Source organism: Fundulus heteroclitus, chromosome 11 (assembly GCF_011125445.2).
Source record: "Fundulus heteroclitus isolate FHET01 chromosome 11, MU-UCD_Fhet_4.1, whole genome shotgun sequence".
NCBI classification, from domain to species: Eukaryota; Metazoa; Chordata; class Actinopteri; order Cyprinodontiformes; family Fundulidae; genus Fundulus; species Fundulus heteroclitus.
The window spans coordinates 24,987,350-25,005,711 of record NC_046371.1 but is presented as its reverse complement, the minus strand read 5'-3'; the positions used below and the strand labels follow the sequence as shown (position 1 = coordinate 25,005,711).

Below are 18,362 nucleotides of genomic sequence, written 5' to 3'. Positions count from 1 at the left end.
ATGGCATTAGCCTTCCAATAGATTTGGAAGGCTAATGCCTGGCGATGGGACAGAAAATGCACGCAAGCAAGCATCTACTTGGGTGAATTCAAATGTCAAACTGACAATTCAGTTGGACATGACTTTTTTTGAAAAAATATGCAAGTTGAAATGGTCCAACTAGCAGTATAATTAAATTTTCTCTCTCCTTTTAAATTGTGTTGCTGAAAAGGTTGTTTGACAGTCTCCCAAAGGTATTCTTAAGGGTTTATATAGTAGGAATTGTGCTGTTTTTAAAAAGTGCACTTCTTAAAAATGTAAACGCATATCTTTCAGTTGTAAATTTATTAGGAAACACACATAAAGTTTGTTTTGGGAAGGATACATTTTACCTTGATTACATAAAAATTTACAACAAAATAAAAATGAGAAACAGATCGTGGCATGTTGAGTTGTATGTAATAAGCTAATCATAAAACCAAAGGTATTTACAAGTATATTTACACATTAAAATAACAGCTGGAACCGAGTAAATCTTTCTTTTTTCTTTTCAGTTGAATGAAATGTTTACTGGATCACCACTTAAAAGGAAAATGGCTTAAAATGCACACAGATTATCGCCTATGTTGTTATGGCAACTGATGATGGCGGACGGTTGTGGAAACCCGCAGTGCGCATGCGCAAGCGGGATGCAATGGCAAGCAATCCTCTCGCAGACAGGAAGTGTGAGCAGCATTTTCCACCGTCCAGCTCTATCACGGGTTTTATAATCAGCATAGCGCTCCATACAATCCCCATACGTGTTAAAACAACACCTCTCTGAGCGAGTGGAGTTTCGTACTTCGTTTTTAAAGGTCAAACAATTCCCTGTCCTCACAGACGCTGCTGGCTGCTGTACTGTCTCTTTAACTGAAGGGGTCGCGGCTGATCCTCCGCTCGCTCCTCTGGCTCCAGCTCCATTCATGAATAAGACAACATTTGTTGGAGGAGGGAAACTTGTGCTGTCGCATCTGATTTTTTTTCAGATCAGCGGACCGGATGCGAGGGGCAGGCAGCAGCCAGATGTGTGCACCGCTGTCGGCGACACGGCTGAGAGCGCAGAAGTGACTTCCCATGGCCGAGCCCCCTGCTGATGGTTTTGGTTTCACGTTGCGAGCCGTCAGGAGAAGCAGCAGCAGCAGCGGGAGGAGGAGGAGGAGGAGGAGGCAGCTCGTTCCAGCTCTCAACCAAAACATGCTCGCTGCCTCGCAGAGTTTCGTGATATTTACGTGCTTCCGTCCAGACCGAGTCCCTCTGGTTTAAATAGCTCATCACTTCCGCCTTCCTTTATTTTTTCCCCCCTCCTCCTTCTTCTTCTTCTTGTTATCTGCTGATATTTGAAAAATCCATCAGCGGAGCTCTGGACCTGACGTACCGATGGGGCAGTGAGTCATGGCAGCAAAGGAGGACCTGTACGCCAAAGTGACACCGCGGAGGCAGCGCCAGAACCGGCCCAACACCGTCAAACATGGCTCTACTCTGGACGTGCTGCTGTCCATGGGCTTCCCCAGGACCAGGGCGTGAGTGCACAGCTGCTCTGTCACAACACACACACGCACACACACACACACACACACACACACACACACACACACACACGCGCACACACACACACGCACACACAGCTCCAACCAGGCTGGACCCAGCAGCGTCCACTAGTTCTGCTGTCCTGCTCCAAAGTTTCCTTCAGATTCATGGGTAAAACACGCCGAGCATCTCTGCTGCCGACGCTCTTCGGTTCTGACGTGTCCGTGTGATAACTCCTGCCACTTGGATCGTCCGTTTAAATTCACTTCGACAGTAAAAATCAAAAGTGCTGATGATAGATATCTGAAAAACGTAACTAAATGGATCTGGTTGTTGCATAGTTGCAGTTTTTTTTTTTTTTTTATTCCACTACACTGGTGAGAAAAGTCTAAATGTTAAAAATCGCTTTTGCATGGCAGTATTGAGATTGATTTTTTTTTATAATACCCTTAAAAACGTAATGAAAGCAGTTGAATTATAACGTTATTGTACACTTTTTGTCCAGCACCAAGGAATCCAGAGAGCCAGATGAGCCCATTAGCAGGATCCAATTTTTGGGGCCCTCTTCCTGTTAACTCCCATCACCCCATAGCCACAAATTGTCTCATAGCGATGGGATTCTGATGATAAACTCAGCAGTATCACCCGAACATTTTAACTAGAAATATATCAGAAGAACCAATTACTTTTATTGAAAACAGAAAAGCAACCCCCCCCCCCCCCCCCCCCACTGTGCTAAAATTATATATTGTTTTATTACAGTTATAACTAGGCTGAACCAACCAGCATCCAGTAAAGCTGGTGTTCTGGCAAAAACTTGGCTTTATGCTATTGCTGTACGATGTTGCCAAAAATCTAAATAGCGACATATTTCAACCATAATTGCGATCTAATTTGGACTTTTCTCTTAATTAACCACAAGCAACAACAAAAAAAAAAAAATGGCCGGTATATAAAGGTGTTTGTAAACAAGAACTATTTAAAACAAGAGATGTAACTGTTCTTATTAATCAGAGTGTTATTAGTCAAGAGAATAGCTTGTTGAGTTGGACATCAATCCTTGTTGAACATAAAGTGCAAAGTGCAACCAACAAGCAAGTCAATGTTTTAACTTGTCTGAAGTTTGACCGGTACTTAATGCTATGAGGAGATTCCTGAAAGGTTCTGGTAAAACAGTCTGATCATATAAACTCTAAAACAAGTAATGAAATTAGATTATCTCACTGCTGCAACTGTCTTCCCTTCCATGTGGAGTAAAACCCCCTTTAAACATGTTACTGACATCTAAAGGACGCGTCTGATCCATTCATTGTTACGTAGCCAAAAACTGCAGACCTCTGCGATTTTTGGAAACTGCGATTATATTGCAAAAGCGATTAATTGTTCAGCCCTACTTTATGCTCATCTCCACATTTAAAGAAAAAAAAAATCTATCTAGCCATCTTTGCCGCTGATGATCTTTGCCCACGCAGTCTTTCACAGTGACCCTGGTTGTACTCCGGTGTTAGCTCGACAGTCTATGACCAGATTTTTCCTACTCCTGTGGTAAAATGCACAAATCTTCATATGCAGACATCCGTAGGCATTTGCATTCTTAGAACATCTCTTTAAAAGTTACGCATGCTTGATCATTTGAGCGTCAGACTCTTAGCCACTTTTACAGACACAAGACAATATGGAATTCCTGACTAATTGTTTCTGTTTATTTCTTTTTTGATTGGCCTCGTGTAAGACTAGGCACGGGGCAGAATGAGATTCTCCAAAAAATATAGGACATGACCTGATTGCTGAAAAAAGAAACCCTGAAAACCAATAGTTGTTTGTACTATGTGGAAAAAAAATAGAATTAACAATGATATGTAGTAGTTCTAATAATGCCATCTATAATATTTATTGTTACTTTTGATTATAGCTATGAATGAAGAATAAGAAAGATTAGCAGTAGTTTTAGATGCTTACTGTGCATCATGTTATCCTTTCCTCATTTTCGTTATAGAGTAACAGCAGTAGAGCAATAAGCTAACCTTTGCTATTTAATTAGTGTGACCGGGTAAAGCTTGCAGTTTTCTTCTTAACATACACGTCTGTTGGCTTATGCATGGTAGTCTTTCTTCTTTCAGCCAGCTGATTAGCTTAGTTTAATCAGCGGTGTGCATGAAAGGTGACTCTAACATGAAAATGAGCAGCAGATATCAAATTATCGCTATAAAAACAGCGCCGTCTTTTTCTTTGTGTGACTGCAGCTAGTAGCAGAAGTTTTAAATGCTAAACACATGAAAAAAAAAAAAGTTCCAAACTTGAAACGCTCTCATTTAAAAACTTTTGCAGCTCCTTCCTTATGGTAACAAATAACAACAATAAAGATTCTCAATTCTTTCTTGATAAACTTCGGGGATCTGCGAACTGGAGCGCTCCTAAGGGGGAGCCTAACCGGTGGCTTGGCTTGCTTATGCCTCGGGCTGGCTGCGGAAAAACCACGGGCGGCCCACAGCGGTCCGAGAAAGGCTTCGCGCTCGCCGTCTCTTGTCAGTGAAAGCCTGAGCTCGTGGGTGTTTTCGTGGTTGTGCCCATCATGCGAGACTTCTTTTCATTCATCCTTTCAAGCAAAGTGGTTGCCAGGAAACGAGCGTTATTGATTCCGGACAGTAATCTGTAGATTAGGCAATAAGATTAAAGAAAAAGTGTCGCCTAACTGCTCCTGATGGTTTTAGGCAAAGTGTTTACGGTTCCTAATTAAAAGAAGCGTGCAGAATCAACAGGATTAATCCAGCTGGAAGCAGTATTGTGAATCAAGTCGTCGTATTAAATGAATATTGGCTTAAATATTGGACGTAATACACACAGCTTGACTAATTGTGCTAGCTCTGTTCTTGTAAGTGATGCAAAATAGTAGGTATCGGATCACAAGGCTGAAACAGCTCTCTTTAATTCCCCCTGCTTCCTCTCACTGTGCCGCGTCTCCCCTGTCACAGGAGGTGTTATTACAATGTCCCTTTTCATTGTGGCCAGCAACCCCCACATAAATTAATAACCTACCATTTTAAACGTGTCCCCTCGCGCACGAGGCCTTTTATGTTCACGCCCAGGAATGATCTCCCAGGTATCAGAGACTATGCCATTGGAGTGCGTTTGCTGTGTGAAAATAAGGGCTGGAACTTTAACGGCGATGCTCACCGACGAAGCCAAAAAGCGGAGAATGGCCCATTCTTTCAACCAGACCGACCCATTGTCCTTTTCGAAACATAACAGAAAATGCTTTTATGTGTTTTTTTTCTGCTTTCTTTTAAGCTAGCAGGGAGGGTTGATACTTTTCTTTCTTTTCTGCTCAGAGGACCAACAGTGACAGAACGAGCGACAGAGATTGGGTCGTGTTCGCATACTAGCATCAATTATCCAGGACACCCCTGTTGGCTCTGATTTAAATAAATGATCTGCGTTGCGAATCGCTGTTAAAAATTAACGCGAACTAGTGAACGGCCCGTGACAATTATTAAACAGTAAATCCCTGTAATAAAGATCTAGGATTTCCACCCAAACATGCCTCTCCTGGCTGCGGCTCTTTCACAGTGACCGGTGCAGACTTTTGCTCTCGTTTGCCATCCTTCACCGTGGATTGTGGGCGAGATAAATACGGGTCCCTGCGTGGCCTAGAGGCCAGGGGCTAAACTAAGGGGGGGTCTCTGTGTCACACTTTCGCACCACAGAGAAACAGGAAGTCGTTGGTTAAAAGAATGCTCTGAGGTCAACAATCCCCTGCCTGGCTCAAATGTTGTGGTTTCTTGCCTTTCCCATTTTGAAGAGCGGCTAAAGTGAACAGGCCTCTGCGTCACGTCGTATTTATACCCCAGAGCAACAGGAAGTCACAGATTACTAAACAAACATTCCTCTACGCTCTGACCAACTTAAAGTATGAAGTACTAAAGAGATTTTATTTCTTGTATAACACGTCTTCTTTTTTCATATTACACTTCTCAGGGGTGTAGATTATTGCAGAAATTCAAATTTTCTCCAAATGAATTTTCCTCCCTCGCTGCGTAATTGAGATCCAACTAATGATGGGATTTCCTCACGATGTGAGCATGAACTCACAGAAAAAACCCACCCAACTTTTCATATTTCTGTTCTCCGGTGTTGGTGGAAGATGAGTAAGAAATGAAACGGAAATGAGCCATCCATCACTGCTTCAGGGAACAAAAGCTTATTGTGTTCGGCTGTTTGTTTTCAGGCAGCGGGGAGAGGGTGAATCATGGACACACACACACACACACACACACACACACACACACACACACACACACACAAAGCTGACCCTCTGTTTAATTCTGGGGCTATTTTTGCTGATTCATCCAGGAATTGACCTGAGTACTCAGCCAGGAGCTGGGTGGACGCTGCTTGCTCTCCTGATTGTGTGGAATAGAAATGAACTCCGGTTGAGGGTGCGACAACACAAAACTCGCGTCCCGAAGCAGAACGACGCTGTCGATTTCTAGTACGTGTTTGGTAAAAAAAAAACCTGAAGTGAGGCACGAGTGTTATTTCTAAAAAGGCTCTAAATCAAAGGGTATCCCAAAGCAATCTTTTAAAGGGGCCGCATCATGTTTTCAAATCCTTCCTTTTCACATTGAAATCGTTCAGTTGTGGTCTATATAAAGCGGAACTGCAACGCTTTGGTCTGAATTCCTCGTTATCGTATCCCCGGCGCATCCCTCTTTTGCCCCTGTTCCGACAGCAACTCGTTTTGGTGCTGTCTCTTTAAATGCAAATATGAACCGAACATTTCCACTTTTCCACTCGTAGCCTCAGCATCCTTCAGCTTGGACTTTAGAATTGCAGGGAGAAACAAAAATGGCAGGTTTACGAAATTGGTAGGCCGGAGGTCCGTGACCTTTTTTCCGCATGCAAATTCTGTGATGTTATCGTTAAAAAAAAAAAAAAAAAAACGTAACAGAGAACAGAGAAAACTGAACGGCTTGAAAAATACGACCCAAACAGAATATAAAGATATATACGCTGCACCTGGAGAGACTAAATTAAACTTTTCTGCACTTCTAGACACTCCATGTACACAACAAAATGTATATAAGGGTTAAAAAGGTGGACTTTGCATGCTATGTCCCCTTTAGAGCCTTAATAAACCATTTTCAGCTCTGTGATCTCTAATACGTCCCACATTTCACTGTGTCGGTACCGCGTTTCTAAACCCTGTCTTTAACTCTCAAGCAGTCTGTTTCCTTCCAGTTTATAGTATGGCAACTTCTTTAGAAACACTTCCTTATGACACTTTGATTACGGTGTAATGTTTTTCCATTTGCTTCCTGTTAAACATCACCCTTTGCCCTCTCCATTGTGTCCGTACCACGGGTCCCTTAATATTCCTTTCTTAGTTGTAATAGCTCACTTGTTTAGATTTTGAGCACAAGCTCTTCCACAAGACAGAGTTAATATTGGGTTTTTATCTTCTGCACATCAGCGAAAGCATATGTGTATTGGGTAAAATAACTCGCCTTAATGGGAAGGACAAAACAGCCCACAAAAAAGTAAATCAAAAATTTGCTGTCTGGCTAAAGAGAGGGATCAAATTAAGCTAACTTTGTTCATATGGTAAGGAAGGAAAATGTTTAATTAAGACAAACGAGAATGCGTTAAGTCGTGTGAACCCTCGTAATTAACCTGCAGTTCCCCCCTCGTGACGGTCACAGATGTGAAACGTCCCTTTATCTGAGTAGCTTCAGATAAAGTATTGGGGCTGATTGATAAATATACAGTCGGATGCCCGCAGCGTCGTTCTGGTTAGACACTCTGAGAAAGAAGAGTGGCAACTGCGAGTGAGCAGGAAGCCAATAAAAAAAAAAAAAAACTATAACGATAAGTGTAGTGATAGAGTCCAGAGAGCCATGAAACAAATTGCCTTTTTCTCCGTGCTGACTGCCCGATGGAAAACAAAGACAGGTACTGCTTATATTTCCTCTATGTAAAAGGACTTATTATATGCGTTTTTAAATTATTGTATGGTCGTTCAGTTTTACGTTTGATGTTCCTTCAGATTATGATATCTGGATTGTTTCACAGAAAAAAATAAGATAACTCGGTGAGCGGCTCGTTACGCAAATGGGCTCGACGGGGCAGTAGCTCTCAAAAATTGTTCATCTGCCTGTTGAAATTCCAGATTATAGGTTTAACGAGTTAAAATCCATGATGAACTATTTCAAGTCTTTCTTTCACCTTTAGAGATGCACATATCCCTTACAACCCGACTGGTCCACAAATCTAGAATAGCTGCAACAACCTAGCTGCAAAAAGTGCACGCACGCCAACTTCTACTTTCTGATTTATCGTCAGCATTTAGTCTTCTTACGCACAATTCTGGCATCAGTCGGAGTGAATCCGATGAACCTGTGAGCTCAGCGGCTCTCTGGTAGGTTGTTCCTGATATATTTGCTTCCTGTAGCTAAAGCCTAAAGCTGCAGAGAGATTGCAGATGATCTAGGTAATTTCAAGGTACGTGTATCAAAATCTCCTATTTATGTTTACGTACTGATGAAAAACCAGATACACATGTGCTGTAAAAGAAGACACATAACCTGCCGTTTTCATTGTCTGAAGTTAAATCAGATTCAAGCAAATGTTAGAATTGTAGCTCTGCTAAATGCCGGATTGGTGAGGTGTTTAATCCCATTTTGACTTTCTTGAAATTCAGATGTTTACATTGCATTTCCTTTTCCTTATTTCCTTTTAAACTGGATGGCTGGGAGCAAAGACACTGGGTATCCTTACAATGGTTTGCTGGATTTTTGACCCATTCCTCCTGACAGAACCGGTTTAAGCTGGTCAGGCTCGCAGGCCGTCTCAGTCAAACACCTTTTGAGCTCTGACCACAAACTTGACATAAGCCGTCGTAGTCCTTTAGCCACTTTGTAACCAATGCAGTGGTGTGTTTATATTCATGTTCCCATTTGGAAGACCCGTTTGTGGCCGAGCTTTAACTTCCTGGCGGACGGCTTGAGATTTTGCATCAATATTTCCATGTTGTGTTGTTCCCTCGTGAAAGCATCCCTTCTGTGAAGCGCGCCAGTTTCCTCCCTGGGCAAATTTCCCCCACAACACGTTACCCATGTGCTTTCACATTTGGGATGGTGTTCTCGAACTTGCAAACTCCCCCCCCCTTTCTTTTCTCCAGATGCAACGCTGGTCATCATAGCCAAACATTTTTATTTTTGTTTCATCAGACCAAGGAATTTATTTATTTATTTATTTTATTTATTTATTTATTTATTCGAACATGATACAAATATAAAAATAAAATAGTGCACAGTAACAAGAAGTGCATAAGAAAGAAGAGAAAATACAGATTTTTGTTTCAGTTAACATATCATGCTCAAAACGGGGTAGGAAGAAGTGAGAACTTATAAACTCCTACCCCTAAACACTTGAGATTTTAGAGTCCTACTGTCATTAAAAAAAAAAAAAATCAAAATCAAAGTGGCAGTTTGAAGTAACAGTTACTAATATTTACCTATACATTTTCCCATTTTATGCTGGTTTATCTTTCTAAACCCTTACACCAAGTTATTATCTTCAATACACACCTTATTGCTTTCTGTCCCCATGTGTATATCTATTGAAAATTACCTCTTTGTACCTTCTTTTGAATTGTGTTAAACTATTGCTTTGTTTTAAATCTTCATGTAACTTATTCCATAACTTTACACCTTTAATTGAAATACAGAAGCTTTTCCTTGTTGTTCTAAAATTGCGGATCTTGAAGATTGAGTGACCCCTTAAGTTATACCCCCCTTCTCTTTCAGAAAACGTGCTCTGTATGTGCTCAGGTAACAACTTCTTTGATACCTTGAACATAAATTGAGCCATTTTAAATTCTACAAGGTCGTCAAATTTGAGAATTCTGGATATTATGAAGAGCGGGTTTGTATGCTCATAATAACCGACATTATGGATGATTCTAATGGCTCGTTTCTGTAGGACGGTTACCGGATGTAAAGAGCTCTTGTAATTAACTCCCCACACTTCACAGCAATATGATAAATATGGTAAAATCAGAGAGTTATATAGAGTATGAAGTGATTTAGCATTCAATACATGTCTAGCTCTGGCCAATATGGATATACTTCTACTGAGTTTACTCTGTAAGTGTTGAATATGAGGTTTCCAACTGATTTTGTCATCTATTATTAAACCGAGGAACTTATTAGTAAAAACCCTTTCTAGAGTTACGTCCTCTATTTGAACTTGAATTTCAATATTTTTATAACAGTTCCCAAAGACCATGAATTTCGTCTTGTCCAAATTTAGGGATAATTTGTTATGGTCAAACCATATCTTTAACTTACTAATCTCTGAAGTGACTGTTGAGAGAAGATGCTCTAAATTATCTCCTGAGGCTAGAATATTTGTGTCATCAGCGAATAAGATAAATTTTAATGCATTGGACACTTTACTGATATCATTTATATAAAGATTAAATAAAATTGGTCCCAATACTGATCCTTGTGGTACTCCACAGACAGTCTCCTGCCAATCAGATTCCACATCTCCCAATTTCACAAATTGTTTCCGGCTCTTTAAATAACTCCTCATCCAGTCAGAAACTACTCCCCTAATTCCATAGCGTTCTAATTTTTTAAGTAGGATTTCATGATTTATTGTATCAAAAGCTTTCTTTAAATCTATAAATATCCCTACTGCCAGTTTCTTACTATCTATTGCGTTGGTTATTTCTTCTATTAAGTCAGTTACGGCCAGCGATGTTGACCGGTTTGCTCTGAATCCATATTGACTGCTGATAAGTAGCGAATGTTTTTCTATGAATTGTTCCAGTCTTTTCTTAAAGAGTTTTTCCAGGATTTTAGAAAATTGTGGGAGAAGAGAAACAGGCCTGTAGTTAGTGAAGAGGTGTTTGTTGCCAGTTTTATACATTGGTTTGACCTTCGCTATTTTCATTTTGTTGGGAAATGATCCTGTTTGAAATGATAAATTGCAAATATAAGTTAGTGGTTTAGAGATTCCTTTAATTACTATTTTAATAGTTTTCATGTCCAGATCATCACAGTCAGTGGAAGTCTTATTTGTACAGTTATTCACAATGTTTATGATTTCTTCTTCTAGTACAGGGTTGAGATATAAGGAGCTGGGATTATTCTCAATTAGATATTGCTGAGTTGCAGTTTTTGTAGTCGGTATTTTTTCTGCTAATTGAGGTCCTATATTAACAAAAAATCTATTAAATTTATTGACGACACTTTTCAAATCAGTTATATTCTGTTCATTATCTATAAAATAGTCTGGATATTTGTTATTGTTAACTTTTCTAATGACTCTATTTAAAATATTCCATGTTTCCTTAATGTTGTTTTTATTCCTATCCAGTAATTTATAATAATAGTCCTTTTTACATGTTTTTATAATATTAGTTAACTTATTTTTATATTTCTTATATTTGTTTTCTGATTCAGACGTTCTATGTTTTAGAAATTCTCTATAAAGTTTGTTTTTCTTTTTACATGCCTTTTGTATTCCTTTTGTGATCCACTGTTCATTTTTTTGATTGCTTTTCCTGTTATATTGTTTGATTGGGCAGTGCTTGTTATATAATATTTTAAATATTTTTAAAAATTCATCATATGCTGAATTCACATCATTCATTTTATATATTAATCTCCAATCATAGGCCAACAACTCGGCTTCTAGAGCTCTTAGTGTCTCTTCAGACGTAACCCGTTTGTAATGCGTCTCTATTTTTTGATTGTCTGTTTTGCACTTACAGTCGTAGACTATGAACACTGGTAAGTGATCGGTTATGTCATTCATTAATATTCCACTAGTTAAATTATTTTCCAGCACATTTGTAAAAATATTATCAATTAAGGTAGCGCAGTGCGATGTAATGCGACTGGGCCTGGTGATTTTAGGATACAAGCTTAAACTGAACATGGTGTTAATAAATTCTTCAGTCATTCTATGTCTATTTGGATTGAGAAGGTCAATATTGAAATCCCCACAGAAAAATATTATTTTTTGATTAATTGTTATAAATTTTTCTTCTATCCAGTTGTTGAATACTTCAATGTTTGATCCAGGGGCTCTATAAATGCAACTCACCAAGACATTTTTCCTTTTTTCCATGAGTATTTCTATAGTCACACATTCAAACATGTTGTCCATCACAGTTGACATTGTTTCAATCAACTTATAATTAATCTTCTTATCAACATATAAAGCTACTCCTCCTCCATTTTTGTTTTCTCTGTTCTTACAAACCATTTCATAACCATTGATTTCAAAGTCTATGCCCTTATCACTATTGAGCCAAGTTTCTGATAAGGCAATAACATTGAATGTCTGTGAAAGTTGTTGGAGGTATTGTTTGATGCTGTCAAAATTTGCATAGAGGCTTCTGCTATTAAAGTGAATTATTGACAGCTTTTGTTCCATTTTAATGCTGTTATTGAACTGATCATCACTGTAATAGTGACAACTATCATTGCTGACATTATAGAAGTTGTTATCAGGATCAATGTCAATTTCAATATCTTGCTGATGATAGTTTCTGTGTTGGAATACGGGTAGCTCTATATCCTCATAGGCCGTGATATGTTGCATGTTTCTCATTCAGAAGTGAACGTCAGCTATGTCTGGCTGTCTGTCATACATTGTTGGATAATTTAGGGGTACTAGTACGTGGATGGGTGATCAACTTATCATAACGTAGGTAAGCAATGTCCCCTCTTTGACGTGCTGCTTTTAAGTCCGGCATTAGTTCCGCCCTCCTTTTCCTTACTGCATCCGTGAAGTCTTCGTTAATAAAAATCTTAGATCCCTTAAGTGCCTTGGTGCTCTGCAGAATAGTTGATCTGTCCTTGTATCGTAAAAATTTGACAACAATGGGCCTGGGTCTGTCTCCTCTATGTTTACCGGTGCGGTGAGCTCTCTCAATGTCAACCTTATGTTGAAAGTTTAGCTTTTCATTTAAAATAGTTTTCACTTTCTCCTCAGTCTCAGCCCAAGTCTCATTTGGTGATTCAGGAATTCCATCAAAAACCAAATTATTTCTCCTCGATTGCCCCTCAAGGTACTCCATTTTATCCGTGATAGTCATCATACCCTCACATACTTTAAATATGTCTGACTGCACCGTGTCATTTCGGTCCTTGTGCTTAGCACTTTCTACTTTAATGTCGTCAATGTCTTTCTGTGTAAATTGCAGACTGGTTTTAATGTCCTGTAGTTCTCGTGTCATTGCGTCCATTCTGGTGTTAGTAGTGTCCACAATGATTTTAACAAAACCCTTAAAATTGTCCTGTTGTTGTTGGAGTAACTCCATATACATTTGCTTTTGCTGGCTCAGCAACTCTTTGACTTGCGTGAGTGATACATAGTCCTCATCTTGTCTCCCGTCGGTCTTGGATCCTTTTGGAGGCATTATTTCGCTTCTTTTTGCCTGTCGCTTCCTTAAGGCTCCTGCTCAGCAGTTGGAGGCCACTGCTGAGCAGTCTCCAGAAAGTAGGATTCTGGTCCCTGAGTCGTAGAATCTAGCTTTTGATTTTGCTTTCGGAGTAATACCTTCCACCTCTCTGAGTGGCCTTCCCACCCATGGATAGTCTCACACTTTTGCCAGGTTCAGCCAACAAGGTATTTCACTTTTAATGTGCACATTTCACACCAAAGCATTATTATTATTTTTTTTTGTCTCGGGACACATAACCTACAGTATGTGGCTGGACATTCTCATGGTGTGCACTTGCACATAATTGGACACCAGAAAGGTTTTCCAAATGAAATGTTAAACAGTACAGTTATGTGTCCTTTTACACAGCTTATGTAAAAATCTGCTTTCAACTGTATGTGAACACCGTTATACAGCAGAATGCTGAAGTCATAAAGGGTTTCAACAACAAAGCGTTGGGTTAAGAGTGTTTACCCTTATGAAACCAGGGTATGGCACCTTCTCTGTTAGATTTATTGTTTTTTCAGTTGAATTGTACAGAATATATGCCACGTTAAAGCAGGAAAAAGTTTACAAACTGTTTTTAATGGTCAAAAACTCTGGGTGTGTATACTTTTAAGAGGCACCGTACATCCTTATGGTTAATAATGAAGCTCCATTCATTATCAGCCTTGCCGTTTCTTACACTTAATGCTCTGTTTTCTTCTCGGATTTTACCCAGCTAAAACAACTGTGCGGCACATTTTCCAACGACTCCCCAACATCAAAGCCGGCGTGGTTTCTGTGCGTCGCACATATAGCCGCGATAAGATTATAACACATACTTTTTTTTTTTTTTTTTTTTTTTTTTTTCCAACCTGTCTGCCTGTGAAGTCGTTCTGTGAGTGTAGGAGGAAGTCAGAGTATTCTGAATGCAGCACATTGTTCCCCATACCTAGATCCCTTTTATAATCCCTTCCCTAACCAGAATGCCACCTCTGTACGACATGCAAAAAGGACGTCACGTGAAATCATTTTAGACGCTCGCTCAGAGCTCGGGCAGGAGTTTTAGCGACAACGTCTGCAGTAACGCGACGGGGTTAGTGCCAACGCGTGCAAACGAAAACAAACTCCGAGCCTGTGTGTTCAAGACAGCCAAGAGGAAGTCGCTCATTTCCGGAAGTGGCTTGTGACCTTTTAGCGGAGCACTCTGTTCAGACGGTAGTTTGAGGGAGGCTGAAGCAGACTGATGGGGTTTCGCGCTCACTGAGCTGTCATGATTTATTTGGTGAAATGAATCGTACGTCCTGCAAAACTAGCTTTTTAGCTGATGAATATAAAATCTTCCAAAATGACCAAATGCCAAGGCTTGGGTAACCTCTTGATATACAACTTCACAGCTGACCTGTGTAATTTCTTAATTTGATTTGCAGCCTTAATTAATGCCAGACCATCCTGACGTTGTGCCTAAAGACCACATGCATGTGGCTACCAAACAACAATGGCCGCCACTCCCAGCCACTTGCTGGTTTCTCTGCCTTCTACGGCATGCTGTGGCCTCAGTGATGCATCAGGATTTTTGGCACTGGGTCTCAAACAAAGCATTCGCAGTGAATCATTTACTCCGTGTGCACTTTAACTCGTTTCACTGATGTCAGAGAGGACTAAGAATAGCACTCTAAAACTGTGAGCTTCTTTTTAAGCCTGAAAATATGTGAAGGGGGTTGGGCGGGTGGTGGTGGGGGGGACCTCTTCCAGTTCGCTACTTTATTTGTGTCAATCTCTAACTTGTTCTGTCTGACCTGCTGGGCCTCCCATCTATGTCGCTAATGTAACTGAAGTGAAAAGAAGACACCAGCTGTCCACAGATACTTTTGTTTGAGTTGTGCCGCTTTGTCAGGCGAAAGAAAAGAAAAAAGAGTATACAGCACCAAAGCAGCCCTATGTGTTAATTAAATATGAAACCAGCCCCTCGAGCAAATTAGCGCAGCTTCCCACAAATGTGTCAACGTATCACAAGCCTCGCTTTGTTCAAACTGGCTACTTTTACTTTGGAAAACTTTTTGATGCAAAACAGCTCAGGCTTGTTCATGTAGGTCGTACTATGTATGTCAATAAAATTTGACATAGGGATGTCTGGAACACTTTTTCACCATATAGTCTAACAAAAAGGCTTACATTTTCACTCCTTTAGAGTTTTTACGCACGCACAGGAAACTCAGACTTGCTTTCCACTCGATGCGTGTCCAAACATTCCTTTAGTTTAACAACTTCTACATGCAGTTTGTGTTTATGCTTGGGGGTTTATGACTGGAGTTTAGGTCCGGGGCCAAGGTTAAAGTTATGTTTCGTGTTTTTTTGAGTATTAGGGAGTATGTCATATATAGAAAAGGTCCTACAACTGACAATGGGAGGACCTGAAAACGGCAGCTACGGTCAGATACTTCCTAAACCGCTGTTAACTGTTGCAACAAACGCAAGATTTGGTAACGTATTAAAAATGGTACTCGGCCGGAAAAAGGTTGTTCTTGAGTGATAGTATGATGGAACGAGAGATGACTGACAGACTGATCGAAGCTTCTTCTGAACTAACACAGCTGCTCCGGTCTGGTCTGGTGAAGAAAGAGCTGAGCCAAAGAGCAAAGCTATTGATTTACCCGCCCGCCTACATTCTGCCCCTCACCTGTGGTCATGTAATCTGGATCATGACTGAAACAATGAGATCCCCGAAGTGCCCAAAATGAGCTTCCTCTGAAGGGTTTTGGTATTAGAATGAGCCTGGGGGGGAGGGATACCTGGGTTTCTCTCCTGGTCGTATTACCCCCGCGACCAAATTTGGAATAAGCAAAAGACAATGGATGTATAGATGGATATCGAAAATGCTGAGGGGCGATGTCAGTGATGTATTCACTCTAGTTTGTGGCAACTTACACGCCGTAGCTTGGATGCACTTTAAGCCATCTTGACTTTGGCTTCTCTTAGCTAGTCACAGCAATAAGCCTAATTAGAAAAGGTAAAAAAAATGGGTATGCTAGTTTGGACCATTTTCCTGAAACATGCTAATAGCTAGCTTAGCTTACAGCGTTAATGCAAAATGTGAGTGTGGAGAAAAGGAGGACCAAGGAAAATATTAGGATAGGGCCTGTTTGATATGAGCAATTTAACTATTCTTTCTTAACCACACAGAGAAGGCATACTTTAAATGATCCAACCACTTTATTTTAGTAATCGGACTTTTAATGGATCAGGCGGAAAGGTTTAGGGGAACCATATCATCGAATGTTTTCCCTGCTGTAGGCTTTACGGCTGTGGGTTTTGTTGGACATGCTGGTGCAGACGGAGCATACTTTTTATTCTGCTAATAGAAGCTCTCCTTTGGATGCATTTTAGCGTCGGCCTGCAAACTGAGCTCCCAGCTGGTGTGATAAGTATTTGGAGCTGTCTGTATGCCGTCGGCTTATAAACAGGAAATTTTGTTTCGCTGGTGGGTTGAGTCAGGGAGGGGCCCCTGGGGGCATCTAGCTGCAAATGTAGCATTTGTTTATATTTGCATCTGATTTAGCTCTTTGTTTCATCTATTCTTTTTAAGGCCGAGTTGCCGGCATGATGTTTACGTAGTGGAGGTTTTTCACATCCAGCTTGTCCAGCAGCCTGGGATTTTGACTTGGATGTAATAAACAGTCCAAAGAAAGTTTACATTTGCAATAAACCAAAGCACACAAAACATACAAAAACCAGCAAATTTGTCTTCAGGGGATTTAATTGCACTTATCAGATGTGAGATACCTCAAAGGCTATTTTCAGCCTTTCCTGACACGGAGATGCATGCAAAGCATGACTTAATAATCATCATCTGATAATGTAATTTTTTACATACAGTGTTCTGGTGGTTTTGAAACGGCTCTTAATCTGAGCAGACTTCTCTTCTACATGGTCTCTAATCTTTGTCATCTTCGTTTGGCTTTGAAAAAGAAATACAGTTTATAAATAACCTCCTCGGTCCTTTCTGAGAACAAGGCAGAGGTTTAGATGCAGCTACCGAGGACAGTTTGTCCTTTTTAAGCCGTCAGCAGTTGGTATTAGATGAAAACGTCCGAAACATGAAAACTAAATAACGTCTAACGAGGATCAAGTCATCTTTTCTGTGACTCGATCGGTGGTTCGTTTATTATATAATGAATCAAGATCTCACAAAGGTTCAGACCCTCCTTATATTTTACATTATTTTACACAGGAATTAACTGATCTCAGAGCGATTTAAGTCAATGTCGCAAGTGGTTGTGTTCACTAAGCCTCGACTTCTTGAAATTGCTGTGTTGATTGATATTTTTTCAGACATCTACTGTAAATGGGGAAGTATTAGGCAACTCTTAACACATACCACACTTTTAATTGGATTTCAGTCTGAACTTTGACTAGGCCAAAGTTTAATTTAAAACATTCTCATGTGGCTCCGGCTCTTTAAGGCCAAGACATGTGCTGCTAGAACAGACGGATGTCACGTTATTTGGCAGATCTTGCAGCTGGTTCTTGTCACATCTCCTGGGGTGAACCTTCGTCTTGTGCGGTGTCTGAAACCACTAAACACAAACGCTGCAGTAGGAGGGAGCTGTACTTCACAGGAGTTCTTGCGACGTATGAAATGTCCTGGCTTGAAATAGTGAGAGAAAAAAGTTAAAGAACCAATTTCTCTGTCTTTGGGGTTAGTTTTGTGCTGGAAAGAAAAAAAAAAAAGGGTCAAACTTTCTGACTCTTCCATCTTTCCATTAACTCCGACCACCTTTTCTGTTTCTGTCATTATGTGAATGACGTGCTCAGGTGGATGACTGTTACTTTTCCGTTATACATAAAATGTTGTTGCATGTCAGACAAAAAAAGTCACATTTTGGTCTCATCTGGTCAGACCACCCTCTTCCATGTGTCCCCTTTATGGCTCGTGGGAAACTGCAAATGCAGTTTCTTATGACTTTCTTTTTAAAAATGATTCTTGCTATTCTTTTATAAGGGCCAGAGAAAGTTCAACTGCTAGTTGCCCTACTAGCAGTCGTCCTGTCAATTGATTTTCCCACCGGAGCTGTGGATCTGTGCACATCCTCTAGAGTCACCATGGGCTTCTCTGATTAATAAACTCTTCTTGCCCAACCTGCCAGTTTAGGTGTCTTGGTATGTCTGCAGTTGTGCTGGATCTCTCCGTTTTCCTATGGTGGATTGAAAAAGGGCTCAAATGTGTCCCTTGGTCTTTACAATGCTGTTTGTTTATCAATATCCTCCAGCAAATCTTTTAAGTCTTCAAAGAAAAGCTGGATTTATACTGAAATTAAATCCCACACTGCTTGAGTCCGCTAACTACTTCATTCAGTTCTAAAGATAGTCGGTT

The 18,362-nt window shown here is 40.3% G+C and overlaps 1 protein-coding gene across 1 annotated transcript in view; it reads left to right on the top strand.

The window, feature by feature from the left end:
• Window positions 1–690: 690 nt before the first annotated feature.
• The window catches only part of ubash3ba (ubiquitin associated and SH3 domain containing Ba), a 37,856-nt gene continuing 20,184 nt past the window's right edge, over window positions 691–18,362 (top strand). Inside the window, exon 1 of the mRNA XM_021318813.2 lies at window positions 691–1,538. Within this exon, the coding sequence (XP_021174488.2) occupies window positions 1,411–1,538 (128 nt within the window). The 5' untranslated portion in view covers window positions 691–1,410. The remainder of the gene's footprint in view (window positions 1,539–18,362) is intronic.